The sequence below is a fragment of the Bison bison genome, unplaced genomic scaffold (genome assembly GCF_000754665.1).
Source record: "Bison bison bison isolate TAMUID 2011002044 unplaced genomic scaffold, Bison_UMD1.0 scf7180017864114, whole genome shotgun sequence".
Classification (NCBI taxonomy): domain Eukaryota; kingdom Metazoa; phylum Chordata; class Mammalia; order Artiodactyla; family Bovidae; genus Bison; species Bison bison.
Genome location: NW_011494686.1, coordinates 289,610 through 314,006, shown reverse-complemented (window position 1 = coordinate 314,006; position 24,397 = coordinate 289,610). Strand labels below are relative to the sequence as shown.

Below are 24,397 nucleotides of genomic sequence, written 5' to 3'. Positions count from 1 at the left end.
ACCTGCCAGTGCAGAGACATGGGTACAGTCCCTGGTCAGGGAAGATCCCACATCAGCAGAACATCTGGGCCCGTGTACCACAACTGCTGAATCTGTGCTGTAGAGCCCGAGAGCTCGTCCTCAGCAAAAAGAGAAGTTGCTGCAGTGAGAAGCCCACTCTCTGCAACTAGAGAGAAGCCTGTGCCAAAGACCCAGCACAGCCAAGAATAAATAAATCAATTAAAAAAAAAAGGCCTGTAGCCCTTTGATCAGCGTGTTAGCCAGTGTTCCCGCTCTTCCCTCGGACACCTGCTGAGTAACAGGAGAGAACCAGCGTCCGTCCCTTCAGCCTGAGCTTGTGCACGGGCTCCTTACCAGCTCCTCTGGAGGTGGACACAGCTTCCCTTGGTCGTGGGGCCAGTGGTGTGCAGACTCGCACCCAGGCCTTTCATTATCATCTTTAGTTACTGACAGCAGAGAGGCCTCAGGACCGGCCAAAGAGGATGAAGTTCAGGGTTGGGAGGAGAGATTGTTTTTAGGATAAGGATAAAAGGTGTCTGTCACATCACTGGATACCAACCCTCCTAAAGAAAGGTCAAGGAAAAAACCAGCCATTTCACAAACTATTAAGTTCCTTTGTTGTTACTGTTTTAAAATGTTTATTCTTTTTTTTTTTTCAGTCTCACTACATTAAAATACAGGAGACAGTTTAAAAGCTTGGGGAACTTTTTAAAATTTAAACCCGTTTTAAAACACTTTTGTGTTTTATCACAAGGAAACAGTGAAGAGTTTCTTCAGAATTTTTGCTATTTATGGTTAGACTTTTGAGTTGGAACAATTTTTATTTTTTTCCTTGAAGGCACAGATGGTTCAGAAATATTATTGGCTTTGCAGAGGATTCCATTGAGGAGTCTGGCAGCTGCCTTGGTGCGACAACAAAACAGTGTCAGTAAAGCCAAGCAGAGCTTCAGGGAGTTACTGTTTTATCTACACATAACTAAGACACATTCCAGTTAGTAATGGTTAACACTGAGGAAGAAGGATTTGTACAAGATAGATTAAAATAGTGTGAACATGGCCTTTTAAAATACTTTGCATACTTGCTTTCGTGGAGTCTTTATCTCTGGCATGGCTTTTAGTACATGATCCAGCCTTTCTTTTTAGGTATCACCTGATGTATTTTTTACTTTGTTTGGCCTGATTTTCTGGTTGCTCCCTAAGTGGTTTAACTGTATTACCCTCCCTCCTGTTCTCTCTCCTATAGATTGCACGGCAGCAGGCTGGCTGTTACTGATCTGTGTGCTTTTTGTTTCCTGATTTCATGGAACACCACCCTCTTGTGGCTGTATAGGGGTGGGGGGAATTAGTCAGGCATCATGCAGTGCTGTGGCTTAGTATCTCATCTAAGACTTGGTGATCTTAAGAAAAATTAGATCTGGTTTCCTTTAAATGGATCACAATTAGCAGAGAACTTCAGTTCAGAAAATTTAGTACCGTGAGTTGTCAGGATTAAACTTGATCCATTTGAGGGAAATGGGTAAGTTTTTTCAGTTCTTCAGGGAGATGTTAAAATTGTATATGATTTGGTAAAGGCATAGATTGGAATTTTGTTAAGAGCTGTGTGGTTGTGAGTTGTGTGATTTTGTTGAGGTATGTAATTTTACTAATTGTGTGGAGATTCAGTTTCTACTAGACTTTACCCAAAATGCGAAAAAAAAGTTGGTAGGACAGGAATAATGAAAATGAGTAAAGCATTGGGGTCAGTAGGGGCCCCTTTTAGGCTAATTTCACAACTTAAATGATCATGTATGTTTAGTGAAGACAGCTTTCTGATTTCTGATGAAGACTTGTCTCAGTCAGTCTGATGCCATTACACTCAGTATTCCTCTCTCTCTTTGCTGATTCTTTGCTCATGAAATGACCTAGTTATGATTTGGCTCCCTATCAGCTAGTCTTTAGGGAAAGTTGTTATAAGAGCAGCCTGTTTAACTTTTGTAAACTTCTCTGTCAATTTTTTACTTTGAAAAATTTCAAACGTGAGAAAAATTGCAAGAAAAGGAGCAGCAAACACAAGACTGTTTTCTCTGTTGAACCATATGATGATTGTTGGCCTCCTAACCTTCCCCCTTAACAGTTCAGCACATGTCTCCTTAGAACAAGGGCTTTCCCCTGTGTATCATAGTAAGAAGACCACACTCACGAAGCTTAACACTGATCAAATACTATTATTTAACAGATAGTCTGTATTAAAATTTCCCCTGCTTATGCCAGTAATACTCTTTATTGCTTTTTTTCCTTCCCAGTCGAGTTCTAATCAAGGGGTCTGTATTACATTTAGTTGCCATGTCCTTTGACTGTTATTCAGTTGATATTCTGGTTTTAGATCATTTTAAATCGTTGAGATAATCAGTTTAGTAAAAATAGAATTAATATTAAAATAATTTTAAACTAAGAGCCGAAGTGCCAAAGTGGTTTTGAGGAATGTGGTGTTTTATAGTTTGTCAAGATTTTAATGATCTATTCAGGAAAACTGCATAGTAAACAATTTTAGAAACTTACAGGAACTAATTTTTTAGGTATGCACAAATGTATTGGTCAAAAACTTTGTCCTGTATTTTTATAAATAGATCCTTACTGACTAGAAATATTTGAGTAAAAGCTTACTATGAAAGGTATATATGAGAGTATGCAGTCCAGCTGTCTAGAAGTTCAAGTGGAAACCGATTTGGATTGTTCAGTAAGGATGAGGGATTTAACATTTGATTTCAAATGTGGCAAATGATTAAAGTACCTTAAAGTATCCTCCACGTCTGGTTCACTTGATGGCAGCAGGAGACCCCCACCCCACACTGCGCTCACACCTCCCACAGCTCAGGGCTGTGGAAACAAGACTGTGTATGTGGGCGTGGGCGCTGCCTTGGCCTAAGAGCCTCATGTTTCAGATGGGAACTTCTCCCATAGGCACAGCTTCCAAGCTCTAGCAATAGGAACACGTGGTTACAAGTTACCCCCACTCAGGGAAGCCCAGAGCTGGTGCACCTTCCCGTCAGGCGTCTGTAGTTTACAGTTTTCTTAGTCCACGTGCATCTACCCATTAAGAACATGGAAAAACTTTTCTTTTTTTAATCATAAGAAGTGTTGTTGATAACTCAGCTGACATTCCACCTTTATAGAATTTCCAGGGAAACAGAAAGTGAATCCAGGATAATGTAGGAAGAGAAGCTGTTGTGTTAGCCCTTTATTCATACACTTTAGAGTATTTGGATTTTTAATCACTTTTTTTTTCCTTTCAGAGTGTTTAACTTTTTATTCTGAAATAATTTGAAGTTTACAGAGAAGTTAGAGAATAGTACAAAAAATCACACATGAACCCTACATCCGGGGTCACAGATTGTTACTATATTGCCACATACGCTTTAGTATTCTCTCTGAACACTTTAAGCTTCAGATACCGTATTCCTGTACCCCTCAATACTTCGGTGTGTATTTTTTAAGAAAAAGGACATTTTATATAATCATCACACACTTATCAAAATGAGGAAATCTCTATGGTTATAGTACTGATATCTAAGGGAAACAGTCTCACTCAGATATTTCACCGTTTGTGGCAGGAATGCCCTTCACAGGTCCAGAATTCAGTCCAGGGTCACACACTGCATTTAGTCTCAGTCTCCTTTGTTCTGCAACAGCTCCTCAGTCTCTCATGACATTCACAGTTTTGAAAAGTGGAGGCCTTTTATTTTGTAGAAGGTTCCTCATGTTTCTTACTAGAGTCAGACTATTCATTTTAGAGACCACAGAAGTTTGGTCACATTAGGAGGCATATATGTTGCTTTATCCTAGATCTGTGGATGTGAATTTAGATCAGTTGGTTTAAGTTGTATCCATCAGGTTTTTCCACTCTTTAGTTGCTGTTTTCCCTTTGTAATAAGTCATTTATGGGGGTGAAACTTTGAGACTTTTAAATATCCTTGTCCTAATTAAACTTTCAGCCTCTAGTTTTAATAGCCACTGACGACTCTTCCCGAACCTGAAAACTTGTACTCATGCAGCTCACTGGTTACTTTTCAGGGGGGTCTACCAGTCTGCCATTGTGAACTACCAGCCAGCTACCAGTCTAAAGACCATTACACTGTATACTGTCTTAGATCCCCAATGATTTAGTTACTGATATTTATAAAATGTAGGGCATCAAGATGCTTTTAAAAGCATTTGTCCTTCCTCCAGGTGTTTGCTACAGTCTGGAGGCAAGATCTTTCCTCAGTACGTGCTGATGTTTGGGTTGCTCGTGGAATCGCAGACTCTGATGGAGGAGAGTGCCGTGCAGGGCGCAGAACGAACTCTTGGCTTCAACATAGCGCCTTTCATTAACCAGTTTCAGGTGAGCGTTTCCAACAGAAGTTCCGCCCAGGGGCCGTCACCCACAGTCTCTCTCTCTCTCTCTCTCTGGGTTTATAGTCACTGTGCTTAACTGGATTGCTCTGGTACTGTTTTCCAGAGCCAAGGAACTTACTAGTGGTAAAAATCAAACCTTGGGGTTAGTACAGCCAAGAATTCTGTTGTTCCTGACAGAAGCCTACAACTCTTGTTCTGAACCAATGTTGTAAATGAAAATAGGGTACCGGGTTTATGAAAAATTATGATCCTTGTCTTAAAAAAGCAGCCACCAGGAGACCTCTGTTCTCAACATGAGCCCTTAATCACACTGAGACTGGAGGCTGGCAGGGAAAGGCGGGAGCAACTCATGTCCGGGCATTCAGACCGCAGGGAGCAGGAGTGAGTGGAGGAGCTCAAGGAAAAGGGGTGCTTACTGTCTGGAAAACAAGGATATAGTGCTGGCAAAAGTACCAGCAGCAAAGTAGAATTTGTCAGTTGTAATTGTGGAATGGATGGAATGTCTAGGGAAGAGGCTTGGGGTTGGGAAGAGGTGGAATCTTCTGAGTAAGCCAGAACAGCACTTTGGGAAGTGGGGTGTTGAGTACTGAATTAGAGGAGTGCTATCTAAAGCCTATGGGTGGTAGTAAGCTCTTGAATATGCATTGTTAGGTCTTGCATGAACAGTATTTGCTCAACAAATATAATTTTTTTGAGGAAATGATTTTTTTCAGAGCAGGCTGAAGTTTTGGAGTTTATTTAATCTCAGTTTTTTGTAGAGTTTAATAAACAAAGTGTACTTACCAGAAGACATAAGTTTAAGTTTGTAGTCCAAAAATACCACCTTCTACTGTCTGTCTAGCTTTTCTTTGATCCTGACGTCAACAGTTCTTTGATTCCATAAGAATCTACAATATTTTAATCCTGCCATCTTTTCACCCTGCCTCCCACCTCATATCCTCAACAGCTTATATTCCACAGTCGATACATTTTTCATGTATCTTTTCCCTGCCATTTTTCTGCTGGCCTGGGGGCAGTCCCACCTTGGTTAAACCCAACTTTCTGCCTTCTCTACACCGGTACCCCCGGAGCTTGTTATGTTGACTGTGGCTTCAACGTATGACCAGTCATCTCAGGAGGCTCCATAGACTTGCGGGCAGTTTTACCTTTCCTAGTCCGCTCACTCATTTTCTGAGCTATTGTCTCGTCTCCTCTCTGTGGTGTGCTCAGTCACTTGGGCTTTCCCCATTCTTTGCAACCCCATGGACTGTAGCCCATCAGACTCCTCTGTCCATGGGATTTTCCCAGCAAGAGTTCTGGAGTGGGTTGCCATTTCCTCCACCAGGGGATCTTCCCGACCCAAGGATCGAATCCACATCTCTTGCACTGGCAGGTGGATTCTTTTCCATGAGCCACCTGTAAGCCCCACTTACTGTATGAATGTGTTAGTCACTCCGTTGTGTCTGACTCCGTGACCCCATGGACAGTAGTCCGCCAGGCTCCTCTGTCCATGGAATTCTCCAGGCAAGAACTGGAGTGGGTTGCCATGCCCTTCTCCAATCTAATGTGATGATTAGCTGACTACTACACTGACAACCGAGTGAACCAACAAGACAGAATGAGAAGTTTAAAAAAAAAAGTTATACAGAAAACAGCAGAAATTTATTCATTCAACAAATGTCTAAGACTCCATGTGCTCTTTTAGGTTTGGGGAATATAGTCATGAAATTAGAGAGGTTTCTTCCCTCATGGAGCTGGTATTCAAATTGATTGTAAATAAACAAGAGACAGATGGTAAACAAAGGAGTGAAAAGATTAGTATGATAGGTAATGAGAAGTGAGGTTAGAGGATAATGGAGGTGGAGGTATGGGATATTTGTTTTATTTCGGTAATGCCTAAGGAAAGGACTCATGGATAATTGGTGATATTTAAGCAGAGATCAGAGAGAAATCAGGAACAAACCATATAAAAGTCCAAAGATCAGCGAGTGCAAAGATCTGCGGACAGAACATGATTAGAGTTCTCAAAAATGGCAGAAACCATGAGGAAGAGTCAGGTGAAGGATGTGGTAAGAAAAGTATCAGGAGCCAGATCCTGTGGAGCCTCCTATAGGCATCGTGGGGTTTTGGCTTCTACTCTGAAAGGGGTTGGGAAAAACTGGAGGGTATTGGCCAGAGGAGGGATAAGGTGTGACTTGTTTTGAAGGCTTGCTGTGGTTGCTGTGTTGGAGACCACTGTAGCCACCAGGCAAAAGGCATGAGGTTATTACTGTAATCCAGGGGAGAGGTGAGAGTGGCTTAGACTTGAGTGGTAGCAATGGACGTGGTGCGCAGTTCAGACTGGCGTATTCTGAAGGTAGGTTTTGTGACAGGTTGGACCTGGGGTATGAGGAAGCGCCTGGAAGGACAGTTACCATATCCTGATAAGGGGAAAATAGCAGGAGGGTCAGGCTGTGCTTGTGTTTTTATGGGTTCATTAAACAGTTGGATAAGAATTCAGAGAAATAGCCTAGAGATATAAATTTGGCAGTCAGATTTGGCAGATGTTTAAAGCATAAGACTGGGATGAAAGCACTTTGGGGATGTGTAGAAAGAGGATATAAAGTCGAGAACTAAGTTCTAGAGAACTCACAAAGTGATGAGCTCTGGATTGGAAATCTAGGAAGATTAGCAACGATGACAGGAGAAGCCAGTAGGCTGCTGGAGAAACAGAAATGAGGACAGATGATGAGGAATGGATGCAGCTTGTGAGGGTTAGCGTGCAGGTTATGAGAGTGACACAGGGCAGGAGTCCTGGCAAGAGCATGGAATTGCTGTGTTTCTACGGGTAGGGAAGGTGGGATGCCCAGGGAGAGGTGGATGGATCTGTGTCCTGTTTCCCTGCAAACAGCTGTTCTCTACTATATTACTCAAAGCACACAGGGCTTTTATTGATTTGGCTGTACTGGATCTTCATTACTGTGCAGGAGAGTAGGGGCTACCCTGTAGTTGCAGGGTGTGGGATTCTCATTGCGGTGGCTTCTGTGGTTGCAGAGCATGGGCTCCAGGGTGCCTGGACTTCAACAGCTGCTGCATGTAGGCTTAATAGTTGTGGCACATGGGCTCTAGAGCAAAGGCTCAGTAGTTGGGGCACACGGGCTTAGATGCTTCACAGCATGTGTGATCTTCCCAGATCAGGGATTGAACCTGTGTTCCCTATATTGGCAGGTGGATTTCTTACCACTGAGCCACCAGGGAACCCCTAAGAGGGCACTTTTAAAACAAGTTTCCTTTCTATTTCAAGTGCTGCTGCTGCTAAGTCGCTTCAGTCATGTCCGACTCTGTGCAACCCCTTAGATGGCAGCCCACTAGCCGTCCTGGGATTCTCCAGGCAAGAACACTGGAGTGGATTGCCAGTTCCTTCTCCAGTGCATGAAAGTGAGAAGTGAAAGTTAAGTTGCTCAGTCGGGCCCGACTGTTAGTGACCCCATGGACTGCAGCCCACGAGGCTCCTCTGTCCATGGGATTTTCCAGGCAAGAGTACTGGAGTGGGGTGTCATCGCCTTCTCCTCTATTTCAAATGAGACGGCTAAAGTTAATAGGAAGGTTTCATTGTTACTAAGGGCTTCCCTGATAGCTCAGTTGGTAAAGAATCCACCTGAAATGCAGGAGACCCTGGTTCGATTCCTGGGTTGGGAAGATCCACTGGAGAAGGGATAGACTACCCACTCCAGTATTCTTGGGCTTACCTTGTGGCTCAGCTGGTAAAGAATCCACCTGCAGTGCAGGAGACCTGGGTTCGATTCCTGGGTTGGGAAGATCCCCTGGAGAAGGGAAAGGCTACCCACTCAGTATTCTGGCCTAGAGAATTCATGGATTGTATACCCCGTAGGGTCACAAAGAGTCGGACACGACTGAGCAACTTTCACTTTCTCAGTTGTTACTAAAACTGATGCAACAGATTTCGTCATAGTGTTAGCTGCTCAGTCATGTCCCACTATTTGTGACCCCGTGGACTGTAGCCTGCCGGACTTCTCTGTCCATAGAATTTTCTAGGCAAGAATACTGGAGTGGGTTGCCATTCCCTCCTCTAAGGGATCTTGACTCAGGGATAGACCCTGGGTCTCCTGCATTGTGGGCAGATTCTTTACTTGTCTGAGCCACTAAGGAAGTGATTGATTTTTTTTTTTTAAATCATAATTTGCAAAGTTGAGAACCACTGTCTTCTAGATAATAAACAATTTTCAAAATGAAATCTACTATTAATTGTTCAGTAGAATTTGGCATATTTTCTTAAATAGTACAATAATTAATGTTGTGCTGTTTGCTTATTAGTTCATCTTTACACATAAGCACATCCCTGTTTAACAGTTTTGGGAGCTGTTTAATCTGCTTTTATCCAAGCAAAGAATCTACAGATAATTGAAATCATAGAAAATTATTTAACAAACCTAGAACTTGGTTTGTTCATTCTTCTTGTACAACTGGAATTGTGGAAGTCTTTCTTTTTTTGCTTTAAGGTTGATATGGCAATTAAATGAGGTTATTGATATAAAAAGCACCATATCATTGAGCTAAGTACAAAACAAGAAACTTGGGTCACAAAAAGGACTGAATTAAAAGCAAAAATTTTATACTTTGTTTAGGTACCTGTACGTGTATTTTTGGACCTGGCCTCATTGCCTTGTATACCTTTAAGCAAACCAGTGGAACTCTTAAGACTAGACTTAATGACGCCATATCTGAACACCTCTAACAGAGAAGTGAAGGTAAAATGATTATTCTTGTCATATTCAGAACTATCTTAAATTATGTAATACCTTACATACTTAAAATAGCTTTAGCTACTTTCTTCGGATTTAAATGTTACTTTCTAAACAGTATGCAGACCTGAGTTTGGGTAAATATCAGTGACTAGAATGGGTTGGTATTAATTTGAATTGGGTAATTAAATGTATTTCTTTGTAAAATTTGGATCTAAATCTTACTAAAAAGACAAAGACTTATCCAAGTCTACTCCATCTGATGAAATTCTTGCGATTTCTTAATTTTCATAGGTACGCATTTGTAAATCTGGACAAGTGACCGCCATTCCATTTTGGTATCATATGTACCTCGACGATGAGATTAGGTTAGATACTTCGAGTGAAGCCTCTCACTGGAAGCAGGCCGCAGTTGTTTTAGATAATCCCATCCAAGTGGAAATGGGAGACGAACTTGTACTCAGCATCCAGCACCACAAAAGCAACGTCAGCATCACCATAAAGCAATGAAGAGCAGATTTCTAATGAAAAAGTGTGGAAGTAGAGCAGTGGGTTTCCAGTTCTAGTCTGAATTAGTAGTGGGATTGTAACCATAAAATGCAGGTGTATTTAAGTCCTTGAAATGGTCAAATATTTTTAAAACATTGACATTAATAAAGTGTATTTAAACACCCTAACTAAAGAGTAGCATTATTACAAAAATCTTACTGCAGACTTCCTTTCTGGCAAAGGCTGTCATTAATTTTTCAAATTAAGAACTTTTTATTGCTTGGTTTTACTTAAAATTTGCCAAACTTGTTAGTCTGTACTCTAAAGCTGTAAAGATAAGGAATTTTGAGTCTCCTATCCATTTTTTAGACATCTTGGCTATTTTCCTTAAATCTGAATTTTTGGTGAGGATACCTCAAAAAGTTGGTTTCCACTGAAGATTGAGGGTTTATGTTTACCTGTAAATTCTCAGCTTGCTTCTTGTAAATGTTGAAATACTTCTGAGCCACCTTCTCAGTTTTGTGTTAAGACTTTTAAGCTACAGCCTAAATGTAATTACAGAGTAAAAGAAGGACAAAAGAAATCTTAGGAGGCAGCATTTTTCCTGGTCTGCCTTTGGCAAAGAAAAATTTTAAAGCTGATAAATTCAGAAAGAGTTAAACCTAAACCAGTATTTTTAAAGGTTTTGATGTGAATACACAGTAAGAAAAAAAATTAGTCCAGACCCGAAATAGGGAGATTAATAAAGATTATCACGCTTTGTGTATACTGTGTGCTCTGTAGGTAAGCCCCGCAGAAAGTAAGATGTGCCTTTCTTCTCTCCACACTGCCTGTTCTCCTTGCCTTTAGGATTATACCGCCCAACTTTACTTTCAGTAGAAATGTTTCGTTTATGATAGCCAATAAAAACTTTGTACCTAATTACTGTGTACCAGCGTGTGTGTGTGTGTGTGTGTGCTTAAATATATAAAGCATAGATTTTGAGAAATAAATACTTACGCTTGCTATTTGCAACATACTGCTCTGGCACTTTCTATATTTATTTTCAGTGTAAAATGTTAGGCGCAAGGGGTTGTGATTAACAATTAGAGGAACTCTATCTAACCTAAGTAGTAAATTTCTCCCAGAGAGTATCTGCAAGTCTTGTGACTGTGGTTTGATAAACAGGACTACTCAGCCCAGATTTACATTTGCTGACACCTTTAGTAGCCCTAAAGAAAAGCAGACTCTGTTTCTATCACAAGTTTCTTATTCTTCCACTCTTTCGTCCAGTTTATTCTTTTCATCTCCAAGTCCTAGATAACCTATTAATCTGTTCGCCTTGGTGCAGATAATGATTTTTTAGACAGTAGTTGTTTTAAGATTAATAGATTAGGTCCTAGACATTTCTCCCAGTAGGAATGTAAGACACAGGCATCTCTAATTGTAGGTATATGATTTTCAACCCTTTAATCTGGGGGGCTTAAGTTTTTCTGCTGTGCTTCTAATCACAAGAGACATAAAAGGTTGCAGAAAATAAATGATAAATTCTCATTTATTGAAAGACATTCATTTGAGAAATAGAGAAATAATTGTTAGGTAAGCATATATGGCACATGATTATGATTGAGGTCCACTAACTCGCATTTCTGAATTATACTTTCTGCTAGTTCCAGAGCATTGTATTCATGCAGCAGTGGTAGGAAGCACAGGTTTTTTAAAATGTCCTCCTCTTGATAACGTAACGTCAGGAATGGTTAGTAGTCATCGTCTACCAGTTGAGTATGTGATACTCTGTAGTGTTAAGTCTAAGTCTAGGATATTTAGACTGATTATTTGTGATATACAAAACCTAGTTGTATAAATCCGGTGGTTGTACCTGGTTTTTGCCGTTGTGTTCAAATTTTCCATCATTAATGGCTTGTCCCAAGCACAAGATCCTGAGCAACGGGACACCAGGTAGTGAAGTAACACAGTAGCAGCACAGTCTGCTTCTGCACACTGCTCAGGAGGCCACGGGCTTCTCTGACGGCTCCTCTCTCGCTCCTGCAGCATCGTTACCTGTGTCGTCAGATGCGTTAGCTGTGGTCGGTGTAGTCTGGGGGGTCACCGTGTGTCCAAACCCTTGATAGTGACCCACGGGTGAGGGCGGCACTGAAGAGGCAACGGAGAGTGCATCTTGTGATGATGATGACAACAAGCTTGTATGTTCATTTTGATCTTGATCCTCAGGAAAAAACTTTTTCCTAGGATGTCCCATGACTGTCCTTCCTTTAAAATAAAAGTGTCCAAGTTAGCCAAAAGTTAGGTTATTTTTAAATCTACTAAGATGTTGCCATGCTAAACGTTAAGCTCCTTTCCCCCTCCCAATTTGGAGAGCCTTATTGTGGTACCGATTTACACAAAGTCTTTTCAAAAACTTCTTCTACAGACTGGACAGGAGAACTACAATAGCCTATTCGAATAAATAAAATGGCTGGTACTTACCAACATGCCTTACTTGTTCAGAAATATCATCCCTAATATCTGAAACGTCCCACATAGCGAGAAAGGAATCAAAGCATGAGCCCTCTTCTGCTTCTTGGACATACGGTTTATATGAGAAAGTGTAGTGATGAGCAATAGCAGCAAGGAACATCTCAATACAGATAATAAAGTCCTGCAACAACAACATCAACATCATCAGCAGGCATACTGGATTTTAAATCTAGTTTTGCAGGCAAAAAGCACTATGTCTCTCTTCAAAAATGTATCAACAGCTATTTTTTCCCTCACAAGACTGTCCTCCTATTTTCATTTTCCAAAATAACCATTTTTGACCTCTTCATAAAAACACAAAATGCCAGAAGTTTAACTCAATTTTGTACTACTTCAATCACCACAAGTATTTCTTGGCCAAGTACAATGTATTCTCTTCCAGTATCCAAGGACTTAGAGGAGAAATGCAGAAAAAAGAAATTGAGTAGGAATAACAAAATCTAGGTTCTGTTACTAATTTGTAGAAGAACCAGGAAGTAGGGCCAATTTTTGGGGGTTCCCTGTTCCCTCATGTGTAAAGTGAGGTAACACCAGCCCCACAGCCTGCATATGCGCATGCTGTCGGGTTCAGGAGAGAATATGTAAAAACCCGTAACAAAGCAAAGTTCTGCTGGGAGTCAGAGGGCACTGCTTACCTGGAGTCCTGTGGCCACAGCTTCTACCGTCTGCCATTCCCATGTATGCTTTTCAGAAATAACGCCAACTTTTACCAACAAAGCAATAACTACTGCTTGCCTATATGTTAGGAAAAGGTAAACGCCAAATCTATATCAAGCATAAAACCAGCAGTTGTTTAAAAAATATGCCATTTAAAAAGTGAAACCCCAGCACAACCTGTGGCCCACGACCACCCTGCTTTTCAGCATATTCCCGAAGACACTGTATAACTGCATTAGATACGTCTGCTTTACACACTGACTCGTCCAGTACAGTTTCATCAAATGAATTTTGATTTTGTATTCTTAGAACTTCGGGACTTGGTTTATAGTCTTTTTCTGTTTTGAAAGTGTGCATAAGTCATTATATTTTAAGTTGGTCCTATACACAGACCATGCCTAACACCTTACACAACAGGAATTTAAAATGAAATAAAGGAAAGATACTTAAATGTTAATTTATGCACACAACTGGTTATTTAGATTATTTTAAAGAACATTTTGGAACCAGTCTTTTTTTTTTTGGAACCAGTCTTGTTACACAGCTAAAATGAGATAAGGTTTCATATATCTATATGCAAGAATATTCACTTCCATATTACTTGTAATGGTAAAAAAATAAGTTAGGAACAACCTAAATGTCAATAAGAAACAAATTAAAAAATTGTATCCATACATTAGAATACTGTGCGTGGCAAAAGCAACAAACCCAGTAACAAAACTATATTCTCACTGTATTTACAAAGAACTCTAACTACAGTATACTAACACTGAGTTTACAGGTTTTTATAGAATGACGCTCTTTCTGTGGTTTTATAAATGACGTGGAGCACAGTGTCATTCATTCTGGGTGGTGGGATTGCAAGGATTTTTCTTTCCCCCTCTTTGTATTATTTGTATATTGTTACATCTGGTATATTTGTTTCCAGGCCCCTATCACCCACCCCCTTTACTAAACAGTTTTGTCTGTTTTAAAATTTTTACTAATGAATATTTTCTCACATTATTAAGTATTCTATATCATGTGTATCTTCCAAACTGTACTATATGAAAAAACCATGACTTATTTTAATGATTCCCTTAAGTGTTGACATTTAGTGTCTCAAATTATTTTCTTCTTATAAATGTTAGGTGACCATTTGATTATTTCTTTATGAAAAACCAAGGGCGGCTAAAAGAATGAACTTTTAAAAAGGGAAGTAGACATTTTAATTCCTCTTCCATATTAAGACTTACAAATGCTCATTAAACTGCCCTTTAGAAAATGGTGACATGCAAGAGAAAGCAACACTTACCAAAAAGAAACAAAAACCACCAGCTTTACACAAAGAAATTTGCCAACAGGCTGGATTGGACTCAGCTCTTCCTTCAGCACTTTATAAAAGAGCAGGAGACAATACATGGCGAACTAGAAACAATCAAACATATTCAGTAAGAATAAATAAATTTGGTATTAGAAATATCAAAATCACAGACCAGACCTGGCACAGAGTAATTTTTCAGGCAAAATTTTCTAGGCTTTATTATGCTCCTTTTAGATTAACAAGAGGCTTTTAAATAGTTTACTATGGATGCAAATATCCAATATGAAATTTCTCAGAAGAGACGTGTAACATCATCTCTGAAAATGATTTTAATTGTTCATTTACAGGGCCCACAAAAAACACAGTAAGAAGTGACTGCCGTGAATGGAAGAAAAGGCTCTCATTTAACCAAAATAAAAACACTGTCTGCTTATTAACAGCTTTTATATACAAGTTACCATTCATTTTATAAGGGTTGAGCTTACCACTAACTGTACATATATTATTTGTAAGTGAACATGTTAAATAAGTACTATTTCAGTAAAACCATGCCCGTGAAATCAGAAAGTAAGGAATCAGGGAGACCATTTTTCTTGAGGGCAGTGTGTTAATCCTGCTGAATTTACTTTTTAAAGGTAATTAGCAACTCAAGATAGTAATTATTTTAAAAAATCAGTTGTAATTAGCATTGCACAGCAATAAACATTTTTCTAAAAGTTTACTTTCCCCACTATAAAATGCTTATTTATAATATTTTAGAATATGAAAGCAGTAAAGTATAAAGTTGTTCATAGCCCCATCATCCAACCATTCCTTTCTACACATAATATGGTTTTTAACAGGTATCATAAATATAAAATTTTGTTGCTTTATGTTTTCCCACTTAAAGTACCCCTTTCCATATATTTGATTAAATAACTGCCTAATGTTTTGACCAATGGAAGGACACAGAATATTTAACCAGTTCTCATCACTAGACTTTGGACTGTTTCCAGGCTTTTGCAAACAATAGGCCTTCTATACAAACATATTGAAAGCAAAAGTACTTCTGGCCATTTCTTGAGGCATTCCCCAAAATCGAATTATTGGTTCCAGAAAATACAAACATGTGGAAAAGCTTTGAATACACAAGCATTTAATTTTTATTATAAATCTCTAATAACTCACATGCATGTCACTGTACCTAAACTAATATTTTGGAGAAAGCACTAAAGATTTTCAGCACACCTCACACCAATCAGAATGCTGCTGCTAAGTCACTTCAGTCGTGTCCGACTCTGTGTGACCCCATAAACGTCAGCCCACCAGGCTCCCCCGCCCCTGGGATTCTCCGGGCAAGAACACTGGAGTGGGTTGCTATTTCCTTCTCCAATGCAGGAAAGTGAAAAGTGAAAGTGAAGTTGCTCAGTCGTGTCTCTTAGTGACCCCATGGACTGCAGCCCACCAGGCTCCTCCATCCATGGGATTCTCCGGGCAAAGAGTACTGGAGTGGGGTGCCACTGCCTTCTCCCCCAATCAGAATGGCCATTATCAAAAAAAGTACAGGCAATATATGCTGGAAAGGATGTGGAGAAACGGAAATCCTACTGCACTGTTGGTGGGAATGTAAATTGATACAGCCACTATGGAGAACAGTATAGAGAATGCTTAACAAACTAGGAATAAAACTACCATATGACCCAGCAAATCCCACTCCTGGGCATACCCCGAGAAAAACCACAATTCAAAAAGGCACATGTATCCCAATGGTCACTGCAGCACTATTTACAATAGCCAGGACATGGAAGCGACTTAGACGTCCATCGACAGATAAATGGATAAAGATGTGATACATGTATACAATGGAATATAACTCAACCATAAAAAGGGAAAAGTTAAAGTCAGTTGTAGTGAGCTGAATGAACCCACAGTTGGTTATACAGAGTGCAGTCAGTCAGAGAAAAATGAATATCGTATATTAATGCATATATATGGAATCTAGAAAAAGTATTGATGAACCTATTTGTAGGGAAGGAACAGAGACTCAGACATAGAGAACTGACTTGTGGACACAGCAGGGGAAGGAGCGGGCAGGACGAACTGAGAAAGTAGCACTGACATATACATATCATGTGTAAAACAATTAGCAAGTGGGAAGCTGCTGTGTAACAGAGGGAGCACAGTGGTGTTCTGTGACGACCTAGAGGGGCGGGACAGGAGGGGGAGGGAGGCTCTAGAGAGAGGGAAGATGTGTGTGTGTCTGTGTGTATTACGGCTGATTTGTGGTGTTGTATGGCAGAAACCAACACAACATTGTAAAGCAATTATCTTACAATTTAAAAAATCTCAACATTTACATTAAAAGATTTTTAATAAAGTGCACCTTAAGTTGAAAGGATTCATTTCAGTTTCTATAACATTTTTAAAAACTTGGCATTCTCAATTTTCAATTCCAAATATATGAGAGAATTTTACTCTCCCACTTTTATTAAAACCCTACACTGTCATATACCAGTAAGACTTTTTTTTATTGAATATACCTAGGATTTTTGTTTTAAGGAGAGGCATTATGCTTTTATTAATGACATATCCATAGAACTATGCAATGAATACCAGAACCAATGAAAAAATACAATCAACAATTCAGTGCAGTTTGGGGGAGAATGTATACATGTGTATGTATGGCTGAGTCCCTTCACTATTCACCTGAAACCATCACAAGATTGTTAACTGACTACACCCCAATACAAAATGGTTTTGGTGTTTAAAAAAAAACACACTGTGCCCCTGAGCCACATTACATAAAAATTCAATGTATAAGTCACAAGATAATTAACAGATATGATATCTTTACATATGTATAAAGACTTATATTAAAGTTTCTTCAAGTTCTTCCTACAAATCAAGTTCAATATTAAAGTTACAATTAAGCTTTATTCCAGAAGAAACTTTCCCTAAAAAATTTTATTATAGATGTAAATTAAGTACAATTAAGATGAATATTTACTTACCAACTGAGACATATTGTTTATGATAACCAAGTAAGTCCAAGCATTTGAAAAGCTAAAGTTCCCTTCATCATATATACCAAGTAACTCACAGACTCTAAAAAAGATGGTAAAAATGAGACTTTATGAATAAGTCAAAAATATATTTTAAAATACAACAATGACAGCAATACTTTAATTAATTAATTTGGCTGTACCACATGGCTACTGCTAAGTTGCTTAAGTCATGTCCGACTCTGTGCGACCCCACAGACGGCAGCCCACCAGGCTCTGCCGTCCCTGGGATTCTCCAGGCAAGAACACTGGAGTGGGTTGCCATTTCCTTCTCCAATGCATGAAAGTGAAAAGGGAAACTGAAGTCGCTCAGTCGTGTCCGACTCTTAGCGACCCCATGGACTGCAGCCTACCAGGCTCCTCCGCCCATGGGATTTTCCAGGCAAGAGTACTGGAGTGGGGTGCCATCACCTTCTCCTACCACATGGCATGAGGGATCTTAGTTTCCTGACCAGGGATTTAACCCATGTCCCTTGCAGTAGGAGTACAGAGTCTTAACCACTGGCCCGCTTAGGGAAGCCCCAATACTTAAATTTAGAAGTAAGATTATTTCAAAGTTTCTGTAGATAATCACTTGATTTTGGCCATAGAGGTGGTTCAAAAATTAAAAACATTTTTCTAGAGATGTTACCATATGATTATCCCTCCAATCTGAAATAAATCCAAAAGACAAAAACATTGAATTAGAAAGGGTAATTATTAGATTAAAAAAAATGATGCTGCCTAATTTTAAAAACATGTAATGCAGGTTTATAACTAAACTATATGTTTTTCTGCCAAACTGTTTTGCAGGCAACTTTTATGATAACCCAGATCTGAGTATTTACTTGTATGATTACCCAATTTCTAAACAGCAGAGAAATAAAGTAGCCTTAAAAAAAGGTAAATTAATCTTAATTCCAAGGCAAATGCTGCTAAAGAACTGCTAGCACAAAAACAGAATAAAGAGCTGGATGCTTCCTTCAGCTTTCTTCCCATTCTTGTGAGCAGACAGCAGGCTAGCATGACAAGCAGATGAGACACACAGTCTATCTGATGCTCTTACATTCTTAGGGAATAGTTTTTACCAGGCAGCTTAATGATGCCCCGTTTTACCTCAAATGCTAAGACTTGACAGAATTTTTAAAAAGGAAAGATATGTTTTCTTCTTTAAAATACAGTATTCATTTAGAAAATCAAGCCATGTAATGAATCTCAAGTGGCATACTTCAACTTCATGTACTAGATGTTTCTGTAAAGCTGTGTGAATACTTGAAAAAGACTATTTTGAAAATGCTTTCTAGAAATCTCCACAGGGAATGTTATTTAAAAAAATTATATGGTGATTCCTTGGACCATTCCTATGGTCACCTTATTTATTCTAACATAGTAGGGTTTATACATACTGTTTTTATAAAAGACTAGATGTGTTATAAACAAGCAACAAGTTTTACATGCTTTCTACTCAATTGTTTCACTTAGGTAAGAGCGTGAGAATGAAAAAAAACAATAATGTACGTTCTGTGTACTTACAGAGCAATGATGGTGGTGAATGGTCTGACAACTGTATATTGTAATACACCCAGTTTGCATCTAAACAGCAATACTCTGTCAAAGAAAAATAATTCAGCATTTGAGTTACTCATTTCATACTATCAGGTTTTCTCCAAAGCCCCCAAATTAAAATCATTTTGACAAATGATGCCATATTTATGTTTAATTTTTAAAATTATTTTTATTGTAGTACAGTTGATTTACAATGTTGTGTTAGTTTCAATTGTACAGCAAAGTGATTCAATTATACATATACACACATCTACTCCTTTTAAGAATAATCCTTTTAATTTAGTCATTCTAAATGGCTACTGGGGAAGAATGTGGATGGAAGCAAACACATTATTTAAATACTGTTTTTTAAATTATGTAACAACGACATCTGAAAGATTTCCCTTTCTATGTCCAATTTCAAATTCCTGAGTAGTGCAGCACAGAACAGGAACAAAAAGAATGGAAGTGGGTCCCTGTGTGTTTCTGGAAGAAAAACCAAGCAACAAATAAATTACATGTAGGCTTGTATATATGGAAGTGTATTGAGAAAATAATATTTACATTTAGGATTCAGTTTCCTTTCCAGCTTGGCCTTTATATATCATTCCAGACAGTATCACTAACTAGATACTCTGAAAGAACAAAACAAAGATCCTGCATAAAACAGTTTTTAATCACTGAGCTCACTTAATGTAGGGGAAAATTCACAAACAGAAACAAAACAAAAAAGTCCCCAAACAGCTACTACCAAAAAAAAAAAAAAAAAGGCCCTCTACCTGAGCGCCTTGTGGAACTTTCTTAAAAAGACCAAGATGCTCTGAGGGCAAATGTTTATTTAACACTCCTTCATCAATTCTATGTATTATAAATCCCCTAGTTTAAGAATTACATCTAGACTGAGAAGAATGAGTCTGACACACACATCTTGAGGGCCGGGGTTACCAGGATTGAATTAAAAGCTGAAGGGGTTCCCCATGCTGAGAGCCTTCTCTGTGCCGGGGTAGTTCACTCCCACTGACAACCAGTGCCCCTGTGCAGGTGGCCTGGGAGCTGCACTTGGGGGCGCAGCAAGAACTCTTGATGACAATGTCTGGGCCACACATGCTGTGGTCCCTACAAAGCTAAACCAAGCAGGAGCTGAGTTAAACCTGTAGTGCTCTGTGAACTGACTGTCAAAACAAACTTGAGACCACTAGGAAGACTAGGCAAATATATTAGTCAATTAGATACCTTTGAAGGCTGTGGGGAATTAATGAACTGGAAGGTGGACCTGAAGACATCCAGAGCCCAACAATGCTGGCACAAAGAAGAGCACAGACTCGGAAGGTCTAACACACATGCAAAGTGAGGGAAGAGCAGAGGAAGAGCAAGCTCAGAAGAGACTATGGCTGAGAACATTTCCAAACCGATCAGAAATGCAAAGCTACAGACTGAGGCACACTGTAAATTAAATAGGACTAAAACCAAAAAAACCCTAGATATTCCGTAGTGAAACTGCGAAATATCAAAGACAGGGTCTTAAAAATGCAGCTGAAGACAGGTCACCTACTAATATAATGGAATGACAACTAGATTGAAAGTAAAGGCTTAACAGTAACACCTGATGCCAGTATAGGGTGGAACAAAATCTCCACAATGTTTGTGGAAAATTCTTGTCAACAAGGAATTACATCCAGCAAAACAATCTTTCAAGAATGAAGGCAAAATAAAGACACTTTTGGATTAAGTGTATCTGAGAACATCTGCCACTGCTATGCTGATGCTGCAAGAAATTTTAAGAACCATACATTAGAGAGAAGGAAATGATCCCAGATAGAATATCTGAGATGCGAGGAGTAACAAACAAACTGTTACACTGTAGTTAAATCTATAAAAGCATTACAAAACATACAGATGGCTAACAAACACATGAAAAGATGCTCAACATCACTCATTATCAGAGAAATGCAAATCAAAACCACTATGAGGTACCATTTCACACCAGTCAGAATGGCTGCGATCCAAAAGTCTACAAATAATAAATGCTGGAGAGGGTGTGGAGAAAAGGGAACCCTCTTACACTGTTGGTGGGAATGCAAACTAGTACAGCCACTATGGAGAACAGTGTGGAGATTCCTTAAAAAACTGGAAATAGAACTGCCTTATGATCTAGCAATCCCACTGCTGGGCATACACACTGAGGAAACCAGAAGGGAAAGAGACACGTGTACCCCAATGTTCATTGCAGCACTGTTTATAATAGCCAGGACATGGAAGCAACCTAGATGTCCATCAGCAGATGAATGGATAAGAAAGCTGTGGTACATATACACAATGGAGTATTACTCAGCCATTAAAAAGAATACATTTGAATCAGTTCTAATGAGGTGGATGAAACTGGAGCCTATTATACAGAGTGAAGTAAGCCAGAAGGAAAAACATAAATACAGTATACTAACGCATATATATGGAATTTAGAAAGATGGTAACAATAACCCGGTGTACGAGACAGCAAAAGAGACACTGATGTATAGAACAGTCTTATGGACTCTGTGGGAGAGGGAGAGGGTGGGAAGATTTGGGAGAATGACATTGAAACATGTAAAATATCATGTAAGAAACGAGTCGCCAGTCCAGGTTCGATACACGATACTGGATGCTTGGGGCTAGTGCACTGGGACGACCCAGAGGGATGGTATGGGGAGGGAGGAGGGAGGAGGGTTCAGGATGGGGAACACATGTATACCTGTGGCGGATTCATTTTGATATTTGGCAAAACTAATACAATTATGTAAAGTTTAAAAATAAAATAAAATTAAAAACAAAAACATTCTATACAAACTGATATCTATTTTTTTTAAGATTAAAGACTAGAAACAGAAAGTATAACTTCCAAACTAGTAATGAGGGCAAAAAAAAAAGCATAAGAAAAACATCAACAGAAACAGGTAAACAACTAGCAGGGACATTTGGAGCAGCGCCTGTTCCCCAAACACAGGTAAGAGCCACATTCAAACTACAAATACTCAAAGACTATAAAGTTTTAACATTGGAGAAGCTATAAGAAAGCTTTGGTTTTTAAGGATATATATATATATAATATCCCAGGTGCAGGAGACATGAGACCCAGATTCAATCCCTGGGTGGGGAAGGTCCCTTGGAGGAGGGCATGGCAGCCCACTCCAGTATTCTTGCCTGGAGAATCCCATGGACAGAGGAGCCTGGAGGGCTATAGTCCATGGGGTCACAAAGAGCTGGACACAACTGAAGTGAAGGGACACAACTGGAGTGACTTAGAGTGGTGGTATCCACATATCTGAGGTTGTTGATGTTGCTCCCGCCTATCTGGATTCCAGTTTGTAACTCATTCAGCCCAGCATTTCTCATGATGTGCTCAGCTTACAGGTTAAACAAACAGGGTGATAGCAGACAGCCCTCTCGTACTCCCTTTTCAATCTTGAACCAGTCAGTTGTTCCATACAGGGTTCTAACTGTTGCTTCTTGACCCACATACAGATTTCTCAAGAGACAGGTAAGATGTTCTGGTATTCCCATCTCTCTTAAGGGCTTTCCAGTTTATTATGGTCCACACAGTCAAAGGCTTTAGCACAGTCAATGAAACAGAGGTAGATGTTCTTCTGAAATTCCCTAGCTTTCTCTAAGATCCAGTGAATGCTGGCAATCTGACCTCTGGTTTCTTTTCCTTTTCTAAACCCAGCTTGGGTATCTGCAAGTTCTTGGTTTGCATAATGCCTAGCATGCAAGATTTTAAGCATGACCTTACTAACATGGGCTGCTGCTGCTTAGTCACTTCAGTCATGTCTGACTCTGTGCAACCCTACAGACTACAGCCTGCCAGGCTCCTCTGTCCATTGGATTCTCTAAGTAAGAGTACTAGAGTGGGTTGCCATGCCATCCTCCAGGGGATCCTCCCTACTCAGGGATCAAACCCAGGTCTCCTGCACTGGAGACAGATTCGTTACTGCTGAGCCACGAGGGAAGCCCTGACTAGCACAGGAAATGAATGAAACTGTCTGATGTTTACAACATTCTTTAGTACTACCCTTCCTAGGAGTTGGGATGAGGACTTACCTTTTCTAGTCCTGTGACCACTGCTGGGTAGTCCAGATTTGCTGACATTGAATGCAACACCTAGATGGCATCATCCTTTAGGGGTTTGAATACTTCTATCAAAATTCCACAGCATCCCTTTACTTTATTAAAAGCAGTACTTCTGATTCATGAATCGGAAGAATCAATATAGTGAAAATGAATATGCTACCCAAAGCAATCTGTAGATTCAATGCAATCCCTATCAGGCTACCAACGGTATTTTTCACAGAGCTAGAACAAATAATTTCACAATTTGTATGGAAATACAAAAAAACCTCAAATAGCCAAAGCAATCTTGAGAAAGAAGAATGGAACTGGAGGAATCAACCTGCCTGACTTCAGGCTCTACTATAAAGCTACAGTCATCAAGACAGTATGGTACTGGCACAAAGACAGAAATATAGATCAATGGAACAAAATGGAAAGCTTAGGGATAAATCCACGCACCTATAGACACCTTATCTTTGACAAAGGAGGCAAGAATATACAATGAAGAAAAGACAATCTCTTTAACAAGTAGTGCTGGGAAAACTGGTCAACCACCTGTAAAAGAATGAAACTAGAACACTTTCTAACACCATACACAAAAACAAACTCAAAATGGATTAAAGATCTAAACGTAAGACCAGAAACTATAAGACTCCTAGAGGAGAACATAGGCAGAACACTCTCTGACATAAATCACAGCAGGATCCTCTATGACCCACCTCCCAGGATCCTGGGAATAAAAGCAAAAATAAACAAATGGGACCTAATTAAACTTAAAAGCTTCTGCACAACAAAGGAAACTATAAGTAAGGTGAAAAGACAGCCTTCAGAATGGGAGAAAATAATAGCAAATGAAGTAACTGACAAAGAATTAATCTCAAAAAAATACAAGCAACCCCTGCAGCTCAATTCCAGAATAAACGAGCCAATCAAACTATGGGCCAAAGAACTAAACAGACATTTCTCCAAAGATGACATACAGATGGCTAAAAACACACGAAAAGATGCCCAACGTCACTCATTATCAGAGAAATGCAAATCAAAACCACAATGAGGTACCATTTCACGCCAGTCAGAACGGCTCCTATCCAAAAGTCTACAAGCAATAAATGCTGGAGAGGGTGTGGAGAAAAGGGAACCCTCTTACACCACTGGTGGGAATGCAAACTAATACAGCCACTATGGAGAACAGTGTGGAGATTCCTTAAAAAACTGGAAATAGAACTGCCATCAGTTCAGTTCAGTTCAGTCGCTCAGTCGTGTCTGACTTTTTGCAGCCCCATGAATTGCAGCACACCAGGCCTCCCTGTCTATCACCAACTCCCAGAGTTCACTCAGACTCACGTCCTTCGAGTCAGTGATGCCATCCAGCCATCTCATCCTCTGTCATCCCCTTATCCTCCTGCCCCCAATCCCTCCCAACATCAGAGTCTTTTCCAATGAGTCAACTCTTCGCATGAGGTGGCCAAAGTACTGGAGTTTCAGCTTTAGCATCATTCCTTCCAAAGAAATCCCAGGGCTTATCTCCTTCAGAATGGACTGGTTGGATCTCCTTGCAGTCCAAGGGACTCTCAAGAGTCTTCTCCAACACCACAGTTCAAAAGCATCAATTCTTTGGCACTCAGCTTTCTTCACAGTCCAACTCTCACATCCATACATGACCACAGGAAAAACCATAGCCTTGACTA

General features: G+C 39.7%; 2 protein-coding genes across 3 annotated transcripts in view; one reads left to right on the top strand and one right to left on the bottom strand.

The window, feature by feature from the left end:
- The window catches only part of PRMT9 (protein arginine methyltransferase 9), a 32,633-nt gene extending 22,128 nt beyond the window's left edge, over positions 1-10,505 (top strand). Inside the window, exons 10-12 of the mRNA XM_010839162.1 lie at positions 4,207-4,360; positions 8,979-9,101; positions 9,390-10,505. Of these exons, the coding sequence (XP_010837464.1) occupies positions 4,207-4,360; positions 8,979-9,101; positions 9,390-9,605 (493 nt within the window). The 3' untranslated portion in view covers positions 9,606-10,505. The remainder of the gene's footprint in view (positions 1-4,206; positions 4,361-8,978; positions 9,102-9,389) is intronic.
- Positions 10,506-11,090: 585 nt separating this feature from the next.
- Positions 11,091-24,397, bottom strand: part of TMEM184C (transmembrane protein 184C) — a 29,577-nt gene continuing 16,270 nt past the window's right edge. For both annotated transcript variants that reach the window (XM_010839160.1, XM_010839161.1), the window contains 6 exons: positions 18,615-18,689; positions 17,052-17,145; positions 14,053-14,165; positions 12,737-12,836; positions 12,051-12,222; positions 11,091-11,834 (listed from right to left, as the gene is read on the bottom strand). In XM_010839160.1, coding sequence (XP_010837462.1) covers positions 11,569-11,834; positions 12,051-12,222; positions 12,737-12,836; positions 14,053-14,165; positions 17,052-17,145; positions 18,615-18,689 — 820 coding nt within the window. In that variant the 3' untranslated portion in view covers positions 11,091-11,568. The remainder of the gene's footprint in view (positions 11,835-12,050; positions 12,223-12,736; positions 12,837-14,052; positions 14,166-17,051; positions 17,146-18,614; positions 18,690-24,397) is intronic.